Source organism: Megachile rotundata, chromosome 15, assembly GCF_050947335.1.
Source record: "Megachile rotundata isolate GNS110a chromosome 15, iyMegRotu1, whole genome shotgun sequence".
Taxonomy (NCBI): Eukaryota; Metazoa; Arthropoda; class Insecta; order Hymenoptera; family Megachilidae; genus Megachile; species Megachile rotundata.
In genome coordinates, this window is record NC_134997.1 from 11,895,433 (window position 1) to 11,912,973 (window position 17,541).

The 17,541-nt window shown below is 38.1% G+C and overlaps 2 protein-coding genes across 5 annotated transcripts in view; one reads left to right on the plus strand and one right to left on the minus strand.

Annotated features, from left to right (window-relative positions):
- Positions 1–213: 213 nt before the first annotated feature.
- On the plus strand, positions 214–16,139 carry LOC100877846 (fatty acyl-CoA hydrolase precursor, medium chain). 3 transcript variants are annotated; one of them, XM_076540681.1, is made up of 5 exons: positions 214–440; positions 1,392–1,773; positions 4,989–5,262; positions 11,068–11,177; positions 12,580–16,139. In XM_076540681.1, the coding sequence occupies exons 2-5, from the start codon at positions 1,618–1,620 to the stop codon at positions 13,909–13,911; spliced, it is 1,872 nt and encodes a 623-aa protein (XP_076396796.1). In that variant the 5' UTR covers positions 214–440; positions 1,392–1,617; the 3' UTR covers positions 13,912–16,139. The 3 variants fall into 3 exon arrangements, with proteins under 3 accessions (XP_076396796.1, XP_076396797.1, XP_003703679.2); XM_076540682.1 differs by having other exon boundaries at positions 214–422; XM_003703631.3 differs by lacking the exon at positions 214–440 and having other exon boundaries at positions 1,308–1,773.
- Positions 14,574–17,541, minus strand: part of Rap1 (RAS oncogene family member Rap1) — a 33,166-nt gene continuing 30,198 nt past the window's right edge. For both annotated transcript variants that reach the window (XM_003703484.3, XM_012286019.2), the window contains one exon: positions 14,574–15,656. In XM_003703484.3, the coding sequence (XP_003703532.1) occupies positions 15,567–15,656 (90 nt within the window). In that variant the 3' untranslated portion in view covers positions 14,574–15,566. The remainder of the gene's footprint in view (positions 15,657–17,541) is intronic.

Here is a 17,541-nt window from a genome sequence, read left to right on the forward strand (position 1 = left end):
AGGAAAAAAACTGAATTATATATTAAATGCTAACACGTTTGTATTGACTGTCTTTATAAAATGACCTTATTTTCTTAACGTTAATGAGTCATTGCTAACACGTGCCAGATAAAGTTTGTTTTTTAAATAAAGTTGGAGTAAACAGGTCAAATGTTATGCACAAGTAGTAGATACGATTAAAGATATCGAAGAGAGATTGAGGGTGGAGGAAACGCGGTGAAATGAGTGATTGAAAAGGGTGGCGGTTAGCGTGACCGCAAAAATCGAAGCACGAAAAGATAATAAGTGGAAGCATTTGATAATAAGCGTGTCAGACATCATAGGTGAAAGGCTGATGTTATAGTTAATCATTTGATGGAGGCCAATTACGGCGATAAATTTGGAATTGGAGGTGGTGAAACTGGACGTGCCCTAAAAATATGGTACTTTGTTATTTATTGGTAGGTGGAGGCCTTGAGTTTGTGCTGTTTTGCTGTAGCAGGTTTCGAGGTTTTAAATTATTGAGTTATTAAGGTTTTATGTTATCGGGGTTTTAAGTTATCAAGGTTTTACGTTATCAAGGTTTCAAGTTATCAAGGTTTCAAGTTACCAAATTACCAAATTTTCAACTCTCTAAATCCCCGAATTCGGGGCTCTCCAAATTCTGAAATTTCCAACTCCTTAAATCCCCGAATTCGGGGCGCCCCAAATTCCCAAATTTCCAACTCCATACATTACCGAATTCGGGGCGCCCCAAATTTCCAAATTTCCAACTCCCTAAATCCCTAAATTCGGGGCGCCCCAAATTCCCAAATTTCCAACTCCCTAAATTCCCGAATTCGGGGCTTCCCAAATTCCCAAATTTCCAACTCCCCAATTCCCCGAATTCGGGGCATCCCAAATTCCCAAATTTCCAACTCCCTAAATCCTCGAATTCGGGGCGCCCCAAATTCCCAAGTTTCCAACTCCATAAATCCCCGAATTCGGGGCGCCCCAAATTCCCAAATTTCCAACTCCCTAAATCCCCGAATTCGGGGCGCCCCAAATTCCCAAATTTCCATCCCCCCATTCCCCGAATTCGGGCCTCCCCGAATTCCAAAACTTCCAACTCCCTAAATCCCCGAATTCGGTGCTCCCCAAATTTCCCAATTGAAACAAAATTGAAATACATTTTTCAAAACTAAAAATGTAAATTCAAATTAAATTTTTTAAAATTAAAATACATTTCATTATTCTTCCTGTATGTTGTGCATTATGATGTTTAACCACTATCAACTTAAAATAAATCAAATATAATTAAACAAAAAAATGTGACCTAAGTTCATAAAAATCCAAACAAACAAAAAGCTTCGAAGAAGTATCTGTAATTTCGATACATTGTAGCGAAAGATTTGTGGGTTGTGTAATTTCAGGGCGAAGAAACCTTGGAAGGGCAAGGGTGTGTTAAGTAGAAAGGTTAGCCCCAGGAGTCTCAGGGCAAGAAAGGCGGAGTGAAAGAGCGCAGGCCTCGACCTCCACCGCGTCGTTTCGAAGTTGCCGAGGGTGGTCGACTGTAGGAGTCACGCAAGGGCGAAACGAGACCCGAGTGGCCAGCTTGGGGAACCGATTGTTTCCTTGGCAAATCAGTCAGTCTGCAGAATGAAGTGTCCCGCGTGGCTGCTTTTCGCGTTGTTCCCGCTGTTGTTTGCCGGAATACCGGTGTCCAGCTCGCAGAGGACCCACGCGAGGCAGGGCCTGGGTCGTGAGCAACCCCTTGTCAAGATTTCTGATCAGGGAACTGTCGCTGGCAAGGAGGTGAGGCTTCCTTTTATTTACTAGCTTCCTTTTATTGACCAGCTTCTTTTTATTTACTAGCTTCTTTTGTTATTTACTGAGATTTCGATCAGAACTATTCGAATCAATTCATCATAGTTCACAATTCTTCATAGTTCACAATTTATTACAATTCATAATTCATCATACTTCACCGCAGTTACCATAGGCATCATATTTGTGATCATATGAGGGCCTTTAAATTACAGTATCGAACCCATAACCTTTCGTCAAACCCATAACAATGTTTGTCATTCAACACTCGACAATTCAAGTTTCAATTTATGTCACAAGGTGCAATAGGAATTTAATTGTGAGCTTATATAAATAATCGCATTGTCATAACCTTTCGTCAAACCCATAACAATGTTTGTCATTCAACACTCGACAATTCAGGTTTCAATTTATGTCACAAGGTGCAATAAGAATTTAATTGTGAGCTTATATAAATAATCGCATTGCATAAGCATGTTATGTGAACAGATCACTAGTTAAGATATGATTTTTATTCGTTTGATTGCATAACTGGAGATCTTGATTTTGTACGTACGTGGCAATAATTCTTCATGGTTTTCATAGTCACCGTTTCAAAGGGGTTGTTACCTGCCATCAGTGCGGTTGCTATGCAATTAAATAAAATGTTGCTTGACTCGTATTGGAGACTGTCTTCCAGAGGTCCTTCGATTCTTAAATTTACTGTTGTTTCGTTAAAATGGAGACGTTGTAGTGATGTCTTTGAACACTTTATTGTTGTAATATTCTCGGGTGATTAAATTTGCTTGGTGAGAGTAAAGCTTGATGAGATTGTGAAATAATAACGATAACAAGTGGGAAGGTAGTAGAATATTGTAGTTTAATAAAATAATGGAAAAGTCGAATAATAAAATAGTTAAAATTTTAAAATAATAGAGTAGAGTAGCAAACTTGTAGTGGAGTACTATAGTTGTATAAGAACAGTACAGTGAAAGAGTGAGATAATAATTTAATTTAATATCGCCGTGAAATCGCAGTAAAAAGAAACTCGGTAACCTACTGTCCCGTCAAAATTATATTCCTTTTAATACGCAAATCCTGACGCACATGACGCACGTGACGCACTAACTGTCGAAACCCAACAAATCTCCCATTTTCACCACGATTCAATTTCGCATTAAACTTGCATTTCTTCGAATGAAATTTGTTATAAAAACTATAATAAGAAAGTATAGTACCGTTGCACAAAGGTTTTACTGCGCGAGAACAAAATGTGCTTGAAATTTTACGTTTAATTCAACGCGTCGATTTTTGTACCGTGAAATCGCAGTAAAAGAAACTCGGTTCTGTAACCTACTGTCCCTTCAAAATTATATTGCTTTAATACGCAAATCCTTGCCTTACATCTGACGCACATGACGCACTAACTCTCGAAACCCAACAAATCTCCCCACGATTCAATTTCGCCTCCAAAATTAAACATTTCAACGACCCCTCAAAAGCAATTACAGTACAAAACTCTTAAGCACGAAGAACGTTATTCCCTTAATGTCACATTAGCATAAGCAGCAAGCCTCAGTAACCGAAACCTACATTTGCACCGAGAAGTAACAACGAAACGTAGAAAAGCTGCGCAAACATAATGTAATTCGACATTTTAACCGCACAGCCAACAATAACATGAAAGCACCGTAAGTTTCAATTGTACGAATTAAACGTATGCAGATAATATGCAACAGAGACGTAACTGGGCCGCCACTTATGAATTTTAATTTTATAGATTATTTTTTTACACCCTTTCGTTTCTGCTAATATTCGAACAACGATCAATTTCCGTCAGACCGAAATATGTTTTCATACTGTGGTATAATTCTCTACTTTGCATACATTTGCGTTTCACTTCTTTTTCAGCTAATCTTATTCTCCATTAGGTATACATTCTTGGAAAATGGCGATGTACGAAATAGGAATCGTAGAGCGAGGAAAGACGGAAGTGTTAACCTCTTGCTTTGAAGAGTCTCGCTCGACGCACTTACTGCTCGAATGTGAGGAACCTCACTCAAATTTTGGGTACTCTACTTGAAATTTGGGTCCAAGTTGCAGTATCAAGGATTCCTGAATATAAAATACTCGGAACATTTTTATTTTTTTTGTTCGTTTTAATGTTATAGTCCTGTTTAGTCTTGACTGACGCATCTGATAAATAAATTGCATAGAAAGAGGTTAAGTCGTCCTGACGCTGTATCAAGGATTCTTAAATATAAAATACTCAGAACATTTTAATATAATATTTAATGTAATATAATATAACGTGTTATAGTCCTAAATATTCTTTACTGACGTATCTAATAAATGGGAAGAAGCTAAAACAGTTTTAACCTAAGCAGCCCTTAAGTACCCTCAACATAAAAAATTAATAACCTATCATAATTTAAAAGTCGTTCAAACGAATAACGTCACCGAATAATTACCATACATTAAATCATATCATTTCAATATTTAAATGTCAATGGTTCGCGTGATCAATTAAACGGTAATGAACAAATTGCGAAAGCAATTAACGGAAGTTAAATTAAAACGCGTTTCAAATCGCGTTCCACATTTCGCGGGTTTTACGGCCGCGATAAGCCAATGTAGTTTAGATGAAATCACGAATTGCAAACTATGAGTAACGTAATTTAAATCGCTAGAAGTAAAGCGATTGTATTACGATGAACTCGAACCCGGGTTTAAGCTTAAACGCCTGAGAGATGATTGCAGGTCGTCGAGATTACGTGGCCACGATTTGTCACGTGTAATTTTCCAGTTCCCCTAGAAACCTCTTTCAGTTTACCTTTTCACCTAGAAAATCAGGTTCTAAACGTCCTCGCCCTTTCTCCACTTAACGTGCAAAGACTTGATATGTTTTGTACCCTTTATCGATGTTGCATATCGAATAGTTTATATCTTAACACCTTCGTTTCAGTCATTTTAATAGGCAGTATTTTAGTAGCATTTATTTAAGATATATTCACGTTATTATATGTGTTGGAGTTTTGAATTTACGCGCTTTTAGAAATTCGCGGTCCTTCGTTTTCTGTTTTTCGTTGCCGTGCAGCGTTTTGTGTTTTGAGAACCGTTAGTGACCACGTTTTACGATGCCCGGCGACTTTTATTCTGCGTGTTTTAATAAAAATAACTGTGTTCACGATTCACGTTATTTAAGATAATTCGTTGTTTCACAGGTGTTCCTAAGTCCGACGCAGAAAGTTGTACAGTATTTGGGAATACCGTACGCACAACCACCCGTCGGTAAACTACGCTTCTCCAACCCCGTTACCGATCCTCTTCCATCATGGAGCGGTGTACGAAACGCTACTCAGTTTGCACCGTCTTGCCAGCAATTGACGAATCGATTGAAACTTCACGAGCAACATTACAAAGGATTGCTACCACCTGATCAACCTGATCCTGGGGTCAGCGAGGACTGTCTTTATTTGAACATTTTCGCTCCGGATGGTAAGTCTTCGGGAGCCATTTTGTTTTTCAAATGTTGCCTTATATAGAATAATTCTGTCGAACATTGAAATTAACATTGAAATCATATCATGATTGAAATCATATCGAGACTGAAATTATATCACGATTGAAATAATATGATTGAAACCATGTCATGATACAATGAATATATCATCCCTTACAAAAAAGACAAAAGAGTAACTGAGCAGACAGAACGCGAATTAACAAAGAAAATGTATATGATTGAAATCATATCATGATTGAAACCATATCATGATTGAAACCATATCATGGTACAATGAACATATCATCCCTTACAAAAAAGACAAAAGAGTAATTGAACAGACAGAATGCGAATTGACAAAGAAAATGTATATGATTGAAATCATATCATGATTGAAATAATATTGTGATTGAAACCATATCATGGTACAATAAATATATCATCCCTTACAAAAAAGACAAAAGAGTAACTGAACAGACAGAATGCGAATTAACAAAGAAAATGTATATGATTGAAATCATATCATGACTGAAATTATATCATGATTGAAACCATATCATGGTACAATGAACATATCATCCCTTACAAAAAAGACAAAAGAGTAATTGAACAGACAGAACGCGAATTAACAAAGAAAATGTATATGATTGAAATCATATCATGATTGAAATTATATCATGATTGAAATAATATGATTGAAACCATGTCATGATACAATAAATATATCATCCCTTACAAAAGAAAGTCAAAAGAGTAACTGAACAGACAGAACGCGAATTAACAAAGAAAATGTATATGATTGAAATCCTATCATGATTGAAATAATATCATGATTGAAACCATATCATGATACAATAAATATATCATCCCTTACAAAAAAGACAAAAGATTAACCGAACAGACAGAACGCGAATTAAAGAAAATGTGCACCCATTGTGCAAACCATTGAATATACCCTCAGTTAACATCTACCTCACATAATAAAATTAAAGAACTCATCATTAATAATTAAAAAAGAGCTTAACAACGAGTTACCAGTGTACAATCTCACCGTGACCGATAACTCGATGTAATCCAAATAATCGACACGACAGCTTCAAATAACATTTGACTGGCAACACGCGAGTCACGCGAGTAATGATGATCATAGTCCCTCGTTTCTCCTTGGCGATATGTCACCTTAGTTCGATCGCTATCTTGTTGCTAAAGAAAAGCCTGTGATTATAATGTCGTCGCGTTGCTTCGAGAAAAGTTCCTAATCTTCGTCGAATGGCTCGCGTGGGAAACTTAATAACGTCTGAACTTTGCACGATAGTTCGATCGGAGATTAAAACATTGTAAATTGTATGGAATTACGGTGGTTAGATATTTATACTTAGTATTAGACTCGTGCATTTGTTAATAGTTTAAAGGTAGCGGTTATGTGTTGATTGTGCCTCGTATTTTTTGTTTGATGGGAAGGTTTTAGACTTCGAGGTTCTTAGAGCGTTCTTGGAGGGTTCTTGGAGGGTTCTTTTAAATTTGATAGTCTTAGGAAGTTTAAAATTTTGAAAATTAAAGGACTGGGAGGTTTAGAGATACTGGGAGACTCAGAGATTTAGACTTCGAGGTTCTTAGAGCGTTCTTGGAGGGTTCTTTCAAACTTGATAGTCTTAGGAAGTCTAAAATCTTGAAAATTAAAGGACTGGGAGGTTTAAAGATACTGGGAGACTTAGAGACACAAGGAGAAATATAAAGAAGGAACATAGTGGAAGATCTAGAGACGTGAGGAGATTTAGAAGAACTTTGGATGAGTTACTTAAAGAGTTACTTAGAGTTTGAGGAACCTGGGAACCATTGTGAAGTTTGAGGAACGTGGAGAATCTAAACATCCTAAGAACTCTATGATCATATTCCTACATCTTACAATTAGTAATCATCTATTAAATATTTCACTAAATTCATAAACCTTGAAGAACCAAAAGTCCTAGCTACCCCAAAACACCTGAAGAACCCACAGCCTTCGAAGTCCTCAGAAACTCATGAAACCTTGTGAACTTGAGGAACTTGGAGAACCTAAACGTCCTAAGAACTCTGTGATCATATGACTAGGACCTAGTAAATATCCATTAGACATTCCACTGAATCCAGAAACCTTGAGGAACTTAGAACCTAAACCTAGAACCTAGAAATCCTAGCTACCCCAACTCACCTAAAGAACCCACAGCCTCTAAAGTCCTCAGAAACTCACAAAACCTTGAAAGTCCCAAGAACCTAAAAATTGTAAGAACCTAAGAACCTCAACGAGAGATAAATTTTGTCTACTTATCGTATTAAATGATCAACCAGCACTGTAGTTCCGTAAAACCTTGTACTGCAGCTAATGCAAAATAGATGTGTTACAACAGTATTCGTGAAGCGTCATAAAGAAAGCCATAATTTTTATTATGATGATGACTCGAGCTATTTGCCGTTCCAATTTCTCGATTGACAATAAATGCGACTCCCTGCGTGCTGAACGTACGTTAATCTCGTTGTTTGAGGATGTCGGTTAAGGACTAAGCTAATAGCGGCATTACGAGCATCATTTCCAGCTAATTTCGGATGTCTCGTGAGCTCTCGAGCTCGTAAATCGAAAGAAAGCTTATGAAGGTTGCGATGAGAGTTTCTCAAATCGATACGCTAAAATGTGACGTTCTTGGGATCTTTGCTATCTCATTTTTGACTTCACAATATTTAAATTTTGCAATATTCATCTTTGAATAATTGTGGAGATGAGACGGTCTCGAATTCAAAATTTGAACTTCATATCCACATCTATTAGTACCAATCATACATTTGCAACTTGACCACTAATTTACCCTTATAAATTCTAAATTTACCTACTAATTTACCCTTCTAAATTCTAAATTTACCCACTAATTTACTCTTCTAAATTCTAAATTTACCCACTAATTTACCCTTCTAAATTCTAAATTTACCCACTAATTTACCCTTCTAAATTCTAAATTTACCTACTAATTTACTCTTCTAAATTCTAAATTTACCTACTAATTTACCTTTCTAAATTCTAAATTTACCCACTAATTTACCCTTCTAAATTCTAAATTTACCCACTAATTTACCCTTCTAAATTCTAAATTTACCTACTAATTTACCCTTCTAAATTCTAAATTTACCCACTAATTTACTCTTCTAAATTCTAAATTTACCCACTAATTTACCCTTCTAAATTCTAAATTTACCCACTAATTTACCCTTCTAAATTCTAAATTTACCCACTAATTTACCCTTCTAAATTCTAAATTTACCCACTAATTTACCCTTCTAAATTCTAAATTTACCTACTAATTTACCCTTCTAAATTCTAAATTTACCCACTAATTTACCCTTCTAAATTCTAAATTTACCCACTAATTTACCCTTCTAAATTCTAAATGTACCCACTAATTTGCCCTTCGAATTCTAACACTCCGCAAAAATAAATTACATCTCCAAAATTTGTATACAAAAATTTTTGCAAGAATTTCAAACAATCGTCAAGTATAATAATTGCAAGGAACAGACTTGATGTGACAAGCCAAATTTAGGTTCCTCCACGATACCAATGATTACCCACCATAGTACAGTTATTAATGATACACCTCGAATACGACTTTCTACGCGTACCTTGCACGCGTGTCACGGTGGAACAGGGACAAGAAGGGGTTAGAAAATAGGAAAGGGGACACGTGAATCTGGAAATCGTGCCGATCCCGCAACCCACCCTCGGTCGATATAGAAACAGCAAAAGGTAAGAGTAAGAGAGTAACTGGTGCACACCGTTGCACGCGATCTCTTTTAGGGTTGCTCGAGATGTTAAGATACCGAGGAGGTCACGAAACACCCCTTTCTCTTACTTTCTTTGTCGCTTTCAGATCATTTCGGAATCGTACCTGGAATCGACAGAATTTCATGTTCTTCTAGAATTTCATGTCATAGTTCTTCAGATTTCATACGGTTCGGAAGAGAAGAAAGGAAATTTTGGGTCAAACTTGCAGGGATGTTGGATCAAATGTTTCATAAATTTTTAAAATGGCAAATTGTACAATTTCACAGTTCTAAACTTTCAAATTAATGTACCTTCAGTGCCATTATGGGACATCATCCGCCATTTTGTGATGTCCCCAGGCAAATTTTGGATCAATCTTTGTAACAATGTTACATCAAACGTTCCACATTCACAAATTCTTAAAATCTCAAACTAACCAATTTTCACAGCCCTAAACTTCCAAATCAATGTACCTTTAGTTCCATTTTGTGACATTCTCCGCCATTTTGTTTTATCCCTATGCAAATTTTAAATGAACCTTTACAGCAATATTACATCAAACGTTCTACATCAACAAATTCTTAAAACCTCAAACTAACCAACTTTCACAGCCCTAAACTTCTAAATCACTGTACCTTTAGTTCCATTTTGAGACATCCTCCGCCATTTTGTTTTATCCCTATGCAAATTTTAAATGAACCTTTACAGCAATATTACATCAAACGTTCTACATCCACAAATTTTTAAAACCTCAAACTAACCAATTTTCACAGCCCTAAACTTCTAAATCACTGTACCTTTAGTTCCATTTTGAGACATCCTCCGCCATTTTGTTTTATCCCTATGCAAATTTTAAATCAACCTTTGCAGCAATATTACATCAAACGTTCTACATCCACAAATTCTTAAAACCTCAAACTAACCAACTTTCACAGCCCTAAACTTCCAAATCAATGTACCTTTAGTTCCATTTTGTGACATCCTCCGCCATTTTGTTTTATCCCCAGTCAAATTTTAAATCAACCTTTGCAGCAATATTACATCAAACGTTCTACATCCACAAATTCTTAAAACCTCAAACTACTCCATTTTCACAGCCCTAAACTTCCAAATCAATGTACCTTCAGTGCCATTTTGTGACATCCGCCATTTTGTGAATCCCCAAACACCAAAATCCTTCCCAAAAGTTATGAAGCCTTAAAACTTGATTTACCTCCACAAGTGGAGAATACGAAGATGGTTAGAATCAATTGGATAAGCCTCGAGATCGCGATAAGCGTCTAATGAATCCTCGTGACGGGGACTGATATCTCAGAGAAGAAGAGGCTATTCCTGGCCGCCACAGACCGATAACTATATCGTTTCTTCCATCGCGTTATCGTGAAATGTCCTACCGTGCAATGGCCTGAATTCCTGCGACCTTGGCACGCTTGAAAAAATTGACCGACACGCCGCGAGGAAATCGCCGAAATTAATTATTCAAACGGTCGGATAGGGTTCGTTTGGGTGGAAAGAATTCATGAAACTTTTAATGATTCACCATTCGACGGTTGTGTACTTGGAAATCTAGGTGTTCTAGGATTTTAAGGATACCTAGTATTTTACATAGTTTTTTGCAACGTATTGAACGTATTCACGTTGATAAGGTTTCAAAGAATTTTTTACGAGTTCCAAGGTCTACGACTCATCGATGCTATGCAAATTCTGTCACGATCGATTCACCGGTTTAACCGGAAACGTAGATGCATACCTGGGAGCACGCACGTCTTCCTCACGATCTCTGGAATTCGCCAAGTCTCGCTTAGCTCGTTAATTTGTCGAAACCGTCTGGCGAAACCTTAAGGAAATACAATAATTAAATAGAATGTATTGAAAAATGCCGGATGTATTTGAATAAAAAATGAGAAAGAAACAATTGAATTTTGAGCTACGAGAAATACAAAAGTTTACCTTTTAAAAACCGAAGTATATTACAACATAAATGTACAACAATAATTTGAAATACATGTAGGAAATAAACCGGACGAAGGATGGCCGGTGATGGTGTGGTTCCACGGCGGTGACTTCAACACCGGAACACCAGCGATCTGGGACGCGTCTATTTTCGTCAACAAACACAAAGTAAGTCGTCATTAATCTCTCTCTATATATATATTAAATTACAAACAATGTTACACCAAAAAATACAATCTTCACAAAATTCTAAAATAAATTCTTCCCACTGAGAACTACTTACAAACATATCTCGAATGTATCAAAGCTAAAAGTATCTGAATTTCAACGTTCTCGCTAAAACTATTACCATTGGCGTTTTGACCTTATAACCTATACACGTGTAACCCTGGAAAAGAATCCGATCGCGAATCAATCGGTTCGAACGTTAAAAATGGACAGAAAATCGAAGGAAATTAAGGTGTTGATTGCGTGCAACTTTCATCCTAGATAAATTCAACCTTTGGAATCGTAAGGTTCATCCATGATGCATGTATGCCTCAAGTTATCGCTGTAAATGCTAATTCGAAACATTCATGAGGAACAATCGTTGCTAGAAGATTATTAAACGTTATGGGAGTTATATTAATCGACTACGAAGAAAAAAAGATCGATTAAAATAAATTGAGGCAAAGATTACAATAGACTTTCGTCACCATCGTACGAGAATCTGTTGTAATTTTTCTCTTTAACACGTCGACTGCCAATAGAACTAAAGCTAAATTAGAAAAGTAGAGAAAGAATTCTTAATGCCCCTAAAATTCTAACGATACAAAATAGCGAATAGATTACCGTGTGCCTGTACTAGGCGTGTCTAATTATCTACTGTGCCAGTCACACGTGTTAAACGCGTTATTTGGAGAAACCGTTCGACGAGGTTAACGATCGTCGCAAATTTTTAACAATATACTGTATCATATACGAAGGGAAGGATCTCGTTCTCTAATTTCTTTTCTACGCGATCATCTAACGCTCTGTTCATTATTCGACAGGGTTTACAAAACAATGTAAAAACGCTTAAATTGCAATATCAATTAGTTTCGTAAACGTTCGTATTTAATTTAACGCTAGCGTACGAAATGATTAATTACGTGATAACTGTTGATTGAACGTTTCACATCTATTGGTTTGAGAACACTTATACATTCCTAAACTCGTGAACTCTGCCCTTACGTTCCTACAGGGTGATTATAAGAAGACGTTCAGAAATTTCTAGCCTTGTAATGTCTCTCCATTTTCTACTCATTGTTACTTCATAATTACTTTCTTATTCTGACAAGATTCTCTGTATGACAAAACTCTCATATGACAAAAAAAATAACTCCACAATGATTCTACACAAAACATTACAAGTCTATCAATTACTGAACCACCAACAACCGCGACAGAAAAATATTAACAAACTCTCCATTAAAAACCATTCTACTCCCCATTGAAATTAACACACGAAACGAGTCATTCTATCTTACAACGATACAACTCAGCCTAAATCTAACGCACGATTAATGGTAACAATGGTCTTCGTGTCCAGGTGATAGTAGTCACGGTGGCGTATCGTTTGAACATCCTCGGCTTCTTCACCACAACGGACGCGGAGGCGCCGGGTAATTACGGTATGTTCGATCAGATCGCATCCCTGGACTGGGTCCAGAAGAAGATCCATCACTTCGGTGGTACCTCCTCCAACGTGGTGATCTACGGCCACGACTCGGGCGCAATCAGCGTGGGTCTTCACCTGATCAGTCCTCTGAGCAAAGGCAAGTTCTCCAAAGCGATCGCGATGAGCGGCGACGCGTTGAGCTCCGTGGGTACTCTTCAAAGGGAGCTGTCCGTGGTGGACATAGTCGCCGAGAAGTTCGGCTGCTATCGTCGTCCAACGTCAGCGCTGATGGAGTGCCTTCGTCGGGTACCCGTGAAGCTTCTGGTCCACCAATCGTCGGACATAGAGTCCTGGGGTCCCATCACCGACTTCGAGACCAACAACTCCACCGAGCCGTTTCTTCCGGATCATGCCATAAACATGTTAGAGAGCGGCAACTTCTACTCCGTCCCTCTGCTAGCTGGCTACACGAACAACGAGTACGCGTTGACCTACATCGAAGGCCTGGATAAAGAGAACGCCGAGGGCAAGATGTCCTACGACACCTTCCAGATGATGATTACGGACTGGTTCTCGGCGCTGGTCCAGGGCCCAGAAGACAACAGCACCTGCGAGCTGAAGCCAGAGATGGTCGCAGAGGCGGTGCTGTTCTTCTACAAACCCCATCCGCCGACCAAGGACCAGGGCGCACTGCGTGACAGATACCTGGACCTGCAAATCGATAGGAATATCGCGGCTGGAATGACTCTGCTGGCTGGCAAGGTGGCCAAGGAGAAGCGGGCGTTCGTTTACAGGTTCGACTACCGACCCAAGACTCAGTCAGTCATCAAAGACGTACCGGAATGGGCCGGCGTGCCTCACATGTTCGAGTTACCCTTCGTCTGGGGGCTTCCTTTGCAGGCTGGCAGTCCTATCCAGTGGAACTTCAACGATAAGAAGATGGCCGAAGTGGTGATGGCGATGATAGCCGGGTTCGTGAAGACGGGCAATCCCTCGCTGAACAACGTCAAGTGGGAACCGTACACCGAAGACGAGCCTGGGATCCTCATCATCGACAGGAACATCGACATGGCTCAAGCTAACACCGTCGACTACAAAGCGCTCGCTTTCTGGAACGAATACTATCCGATGATTCTGGAAGAGGCCACCAATAACTGTTGTAACGTAACCGGTAGTGGCGCCGCGTGGAGACGAAGTTCTTACAACGTTGTTTTTAGCGGATTGTTTTGGGTAATGGTGACGTCTGGGTTCCTTGAACTGTAGTCCGTTTTGGGAGGTTGTTCTTTGGATCTGCTCAAAAAGTATGCTTGAATGTATCGGTGATCGAGAGACTTTTGGGTAGACTTCCTTTAGGTTCTGATCACGCAGTAGGCTAGCCACGTGTACAGAGTACAAACGAGCGTCTCTTATTTAAGTTGTCACTGGTCGCAGCCTCGTTAGATTTAGGACTCGGTTCTGATGTTTAGAAACGTGCACCAGAGTGGACCACCTTTTGACAACACACGTAATGTTTTGAAAGAGGTTTAAAAAACGTGTCGATGCACCGGCATCGTTCACGGCGTAGTCTATGTGGAAAAGAAAAGTAAGATATTCGATTAGTCGCGAAGATTGGAACGCTTAGAGAGATAATGAACATTGTAAGTCCAGGAAATTTGAATTAATTTCTAGATGTAAAGTATCTAAAGATGTTATCAAAGATAAAAGTAATTAATTCGCTTTGACAAAGTTCGATTTCGACTAGAACTTACATCGCTCGTTATCTTTCGGATCGAATCGAGAAAAGGGAGAAAAGTTGGGCGTCTAGGTGTGAGTGAATATCAAAGGAGGAGAACCAGAGCCTGGGCTTATTTTTTTCTTTGTTCATTTTTTCTTTTTTCTTAACATTCACTGAGAGATTTTTTATTATTTGCTTTAATACGGAGAGATATAGAAAAAACATATATTGTTCGAGAAACAAACGGCTGATATAACTTATGAATATTTTGATGCTTCGATAATAATTAATAATAATAATAATAGTAATTAATAATCATTCGTGTGTGTACGTGTGTCCTGTTCGTGTGTATTCGTGTACGAATGTGTGGATGTGGTGTACGTGTGTGTTTGTGTGTCTGTACGTGTACCGTCTATGTATAATTATTATATTATATATAAGAGAGAGGTGCGCGGCGGGCAATGCATGGGGGCTGGTGGCCTGCGCACGCGCACATCCAAACATTTTTTCTTTTTTCTTTTTCATCCTTTTCTCCTAATACATATACATATACATATAAATACATATATATATGTATATATATTTATATATTTATATATATTTATATACTATCATTAATTAATCATATTTTTTCTTCTTTCTCGTTTCTACCACCTCCTCTTCTCTGTTTCCTCTTTAATGCAAAACTCCTACTACAATGATAACTGACAGCCACGGGGTCTCTCGTTAACACTAAAAACTCCTCTTCAGCTTCGTCTTCGTCCTCTTTGTGCGCCTATATTTGCGCGTGCACACGAGCCACCCCGGGACCAACCTATGTACAACATTATTAGTGTTTTTTTCCTCGCTGTTTCTATCCCCCTTCCTCTCCCTTGCTCTCTCCCTTGTCTTCTCCGTACCCTCTCTCCGTCCCTTTCTCTCACATGTCCCTGAATATTTCTTTCATCGCGCCGTGTCTTCTTTCTCACCTTCTTCATGGTGTTCTACGACCTTGTGCACTTCTGCCCACTGTGTTTTTGCCTCTGTTTACTTGTGATTTCCCCTCAGCCCCCTCCTTTTGTCACTAGTAGGTTTATTCGCTTTGAACCCCTGTCCTCCACTGGTGTATCCGGATTTCTTGCTTTTTTTATGTATATTTATATATCCTTCCTTTTTTTGTTCTTTTTATTCACGCAGGAGAGCATGGGCTTCTGCTGGATCTAACTTACAGAAGTAGGCACAGCGATTTCTTTTTCTGTTTCATCTTCTTCTCTGGCGACTTTTTGTTGATTTGTCGCACCAGGTCGTAGAAAATCTGCAATCACACGTACCATATTAGTGATGCTGTTTGGATTATTCGTTTACTATTGAACACAATTTGCTGAAGACAATTTTATCCTTAAGACTAGCTCACATCACTCAATTATACTTTCTACTCTTTTCAAGGACATACTTAGTCATACATTCCACGTCTACTTAACTATTCTACTTACATTCTATTCTAACTGCATTATTTACAATATGAGACTAAGAATCCTAACAGCATAACTTCATACATGAAAGAATGAAAAGCAGGCACACGAATGCAGAATGGTATAATTGTTTTGTCTCCGTAACGCTTTATAATTAAAAAATAAATATCAAACATGGAGGTAGAATTTTCTTATCGCCGTTTTAGCTGTGATAGTAAAGGGTTAGACTTTCCACGAGTTTGTAAAGAAAAGTTAGAAATGTTTCTCGGTGAACAATCCTCTACCAAAGTTGATACATGAACGCAAATAAAATTTATTTCAAATAATCGCTTGTACGTTGTATACCCTGTCCCTAAAAAATCGATTCCACTCAATAGATGCATTTCAATTGCTTCAAATAATTGCTCTCTGATGTTTCGAACATCGCATTCAGAGATTCGCAGAAAAAACGTGCTCCAATTATGCAACTGAATTGTAATGGCGCACCGGCGAAATAACAAAAGTAATCAAACGCAGAAACGCCAGATGAATTCCCCGGAGAGGAGAAGTTATTCAGAACTGTCTGAAGTACGATTCACGGTAGAATCTTTAGAAACGTCTCGTCAGAGAGACAGCCTTTCACGGGAAAGCGAAGGGAAACATACTCGTGGAGAAAAACAATCATCGCTGTCACCGAATGTCGCTGTTCTCCGGGCTTTTACGGAGAAACAATAAAAAGAAAAGATGACAATAAGTTAATTTTCGAGATGAAAATTCGGCAGTTCTTTCAGTTACATGCATGGAGCTAAGTAAAATTAGCGTCATTTCATCATTGACGCAACTAGGATCTCTGCATAAAAGAGTGAAGTCTCTAGCTTTCTTTTACTTTCAGAAATTTTAAAATTAGGACACTGGTACTTTAAAGATTCGCAAACTTAGAAATGTACAACTTAAAATTTCTAAATTTCCATTACAACAATTCATCTTACATATATCTAAATTTCTTCGGTCCAAATTTGAGAGTTGTTAAGCCTACTTCAAACCTAGTCAATGAATTCATCTTACAACTTGTTTCAGTAGCCACAATTTGTCAACCGGAAATTTTACAAGATTAATTCTCAAATAAAGTTAGACTTTACTCTCAACGTGCCACGAAAATGAATCCGTGGGCAGGTTTATTTTTCTTACACAGAGAGATGTATGGATTGCAGACGGTAATTTAACGAGTTGCAAATTGCTGGCTGAGTGGTACAGTTATAATGTTGCGAGGGTCGCAAGTGGCGAATAGAGATGCGAGAGTCGCACTCCCACACTTGGCGATTGCATTCCCACATTTAAATTACAATATCTCAAAGCCTTCGTAACGGTCTTGAACTCCCACGCGTCGCACTAATTAAACAACAACAATGGTATCTTTGGATAACTACTGTTATTCTCTTACAATCGTTCGATGGGATATTCTTTCTTTCCTAATGCAGAGACAAACTTTTATTTGCGTTCAATTCGTGCTTCGAGTTAACTTCTACTGTGTTCTACGTACTTCTACTTCATTCACTTGTTCTATATTTTGTTTTACTCGGCTTAACTAGGTTTTACTTAGCTCAATTTGACTTTAGTCTTATATTCTACTTAATAGTTCTACTTCAGTTGGCACTATTGCATCTTACATTTAATTCTACTTATTTCTACTTGACTTAATTGTACAGGCATTCATATTATCTTATTCTAGTTCACATTACCAACAGAGTA

Bases quoted from the DNA above. Each gene is read 5' to 3' on its own strand.
- LOC100877846 (XM_076540681.1), top strand. From the start codon at position 1,618: ATGAAGTGTCCCGCGTGGCTGCTTTTCGCGTTGTTCCCGCTGTTGTTT. The intron at 1,774-4,988 runs GTGAGGCTTCCT...GTTGTTTCACAG, and splicing joins GAACTGTCGCTGGCAAGGAG to GTGTTCCTAAGTCCGACGCA. The intron at 5,263-11,067 runs GTAAGTCTTCGG...AAATACATGTAG, and splicing joins GAACATTTTCGCTCCGGATG to GAAATAAACCGGACGAAGGA.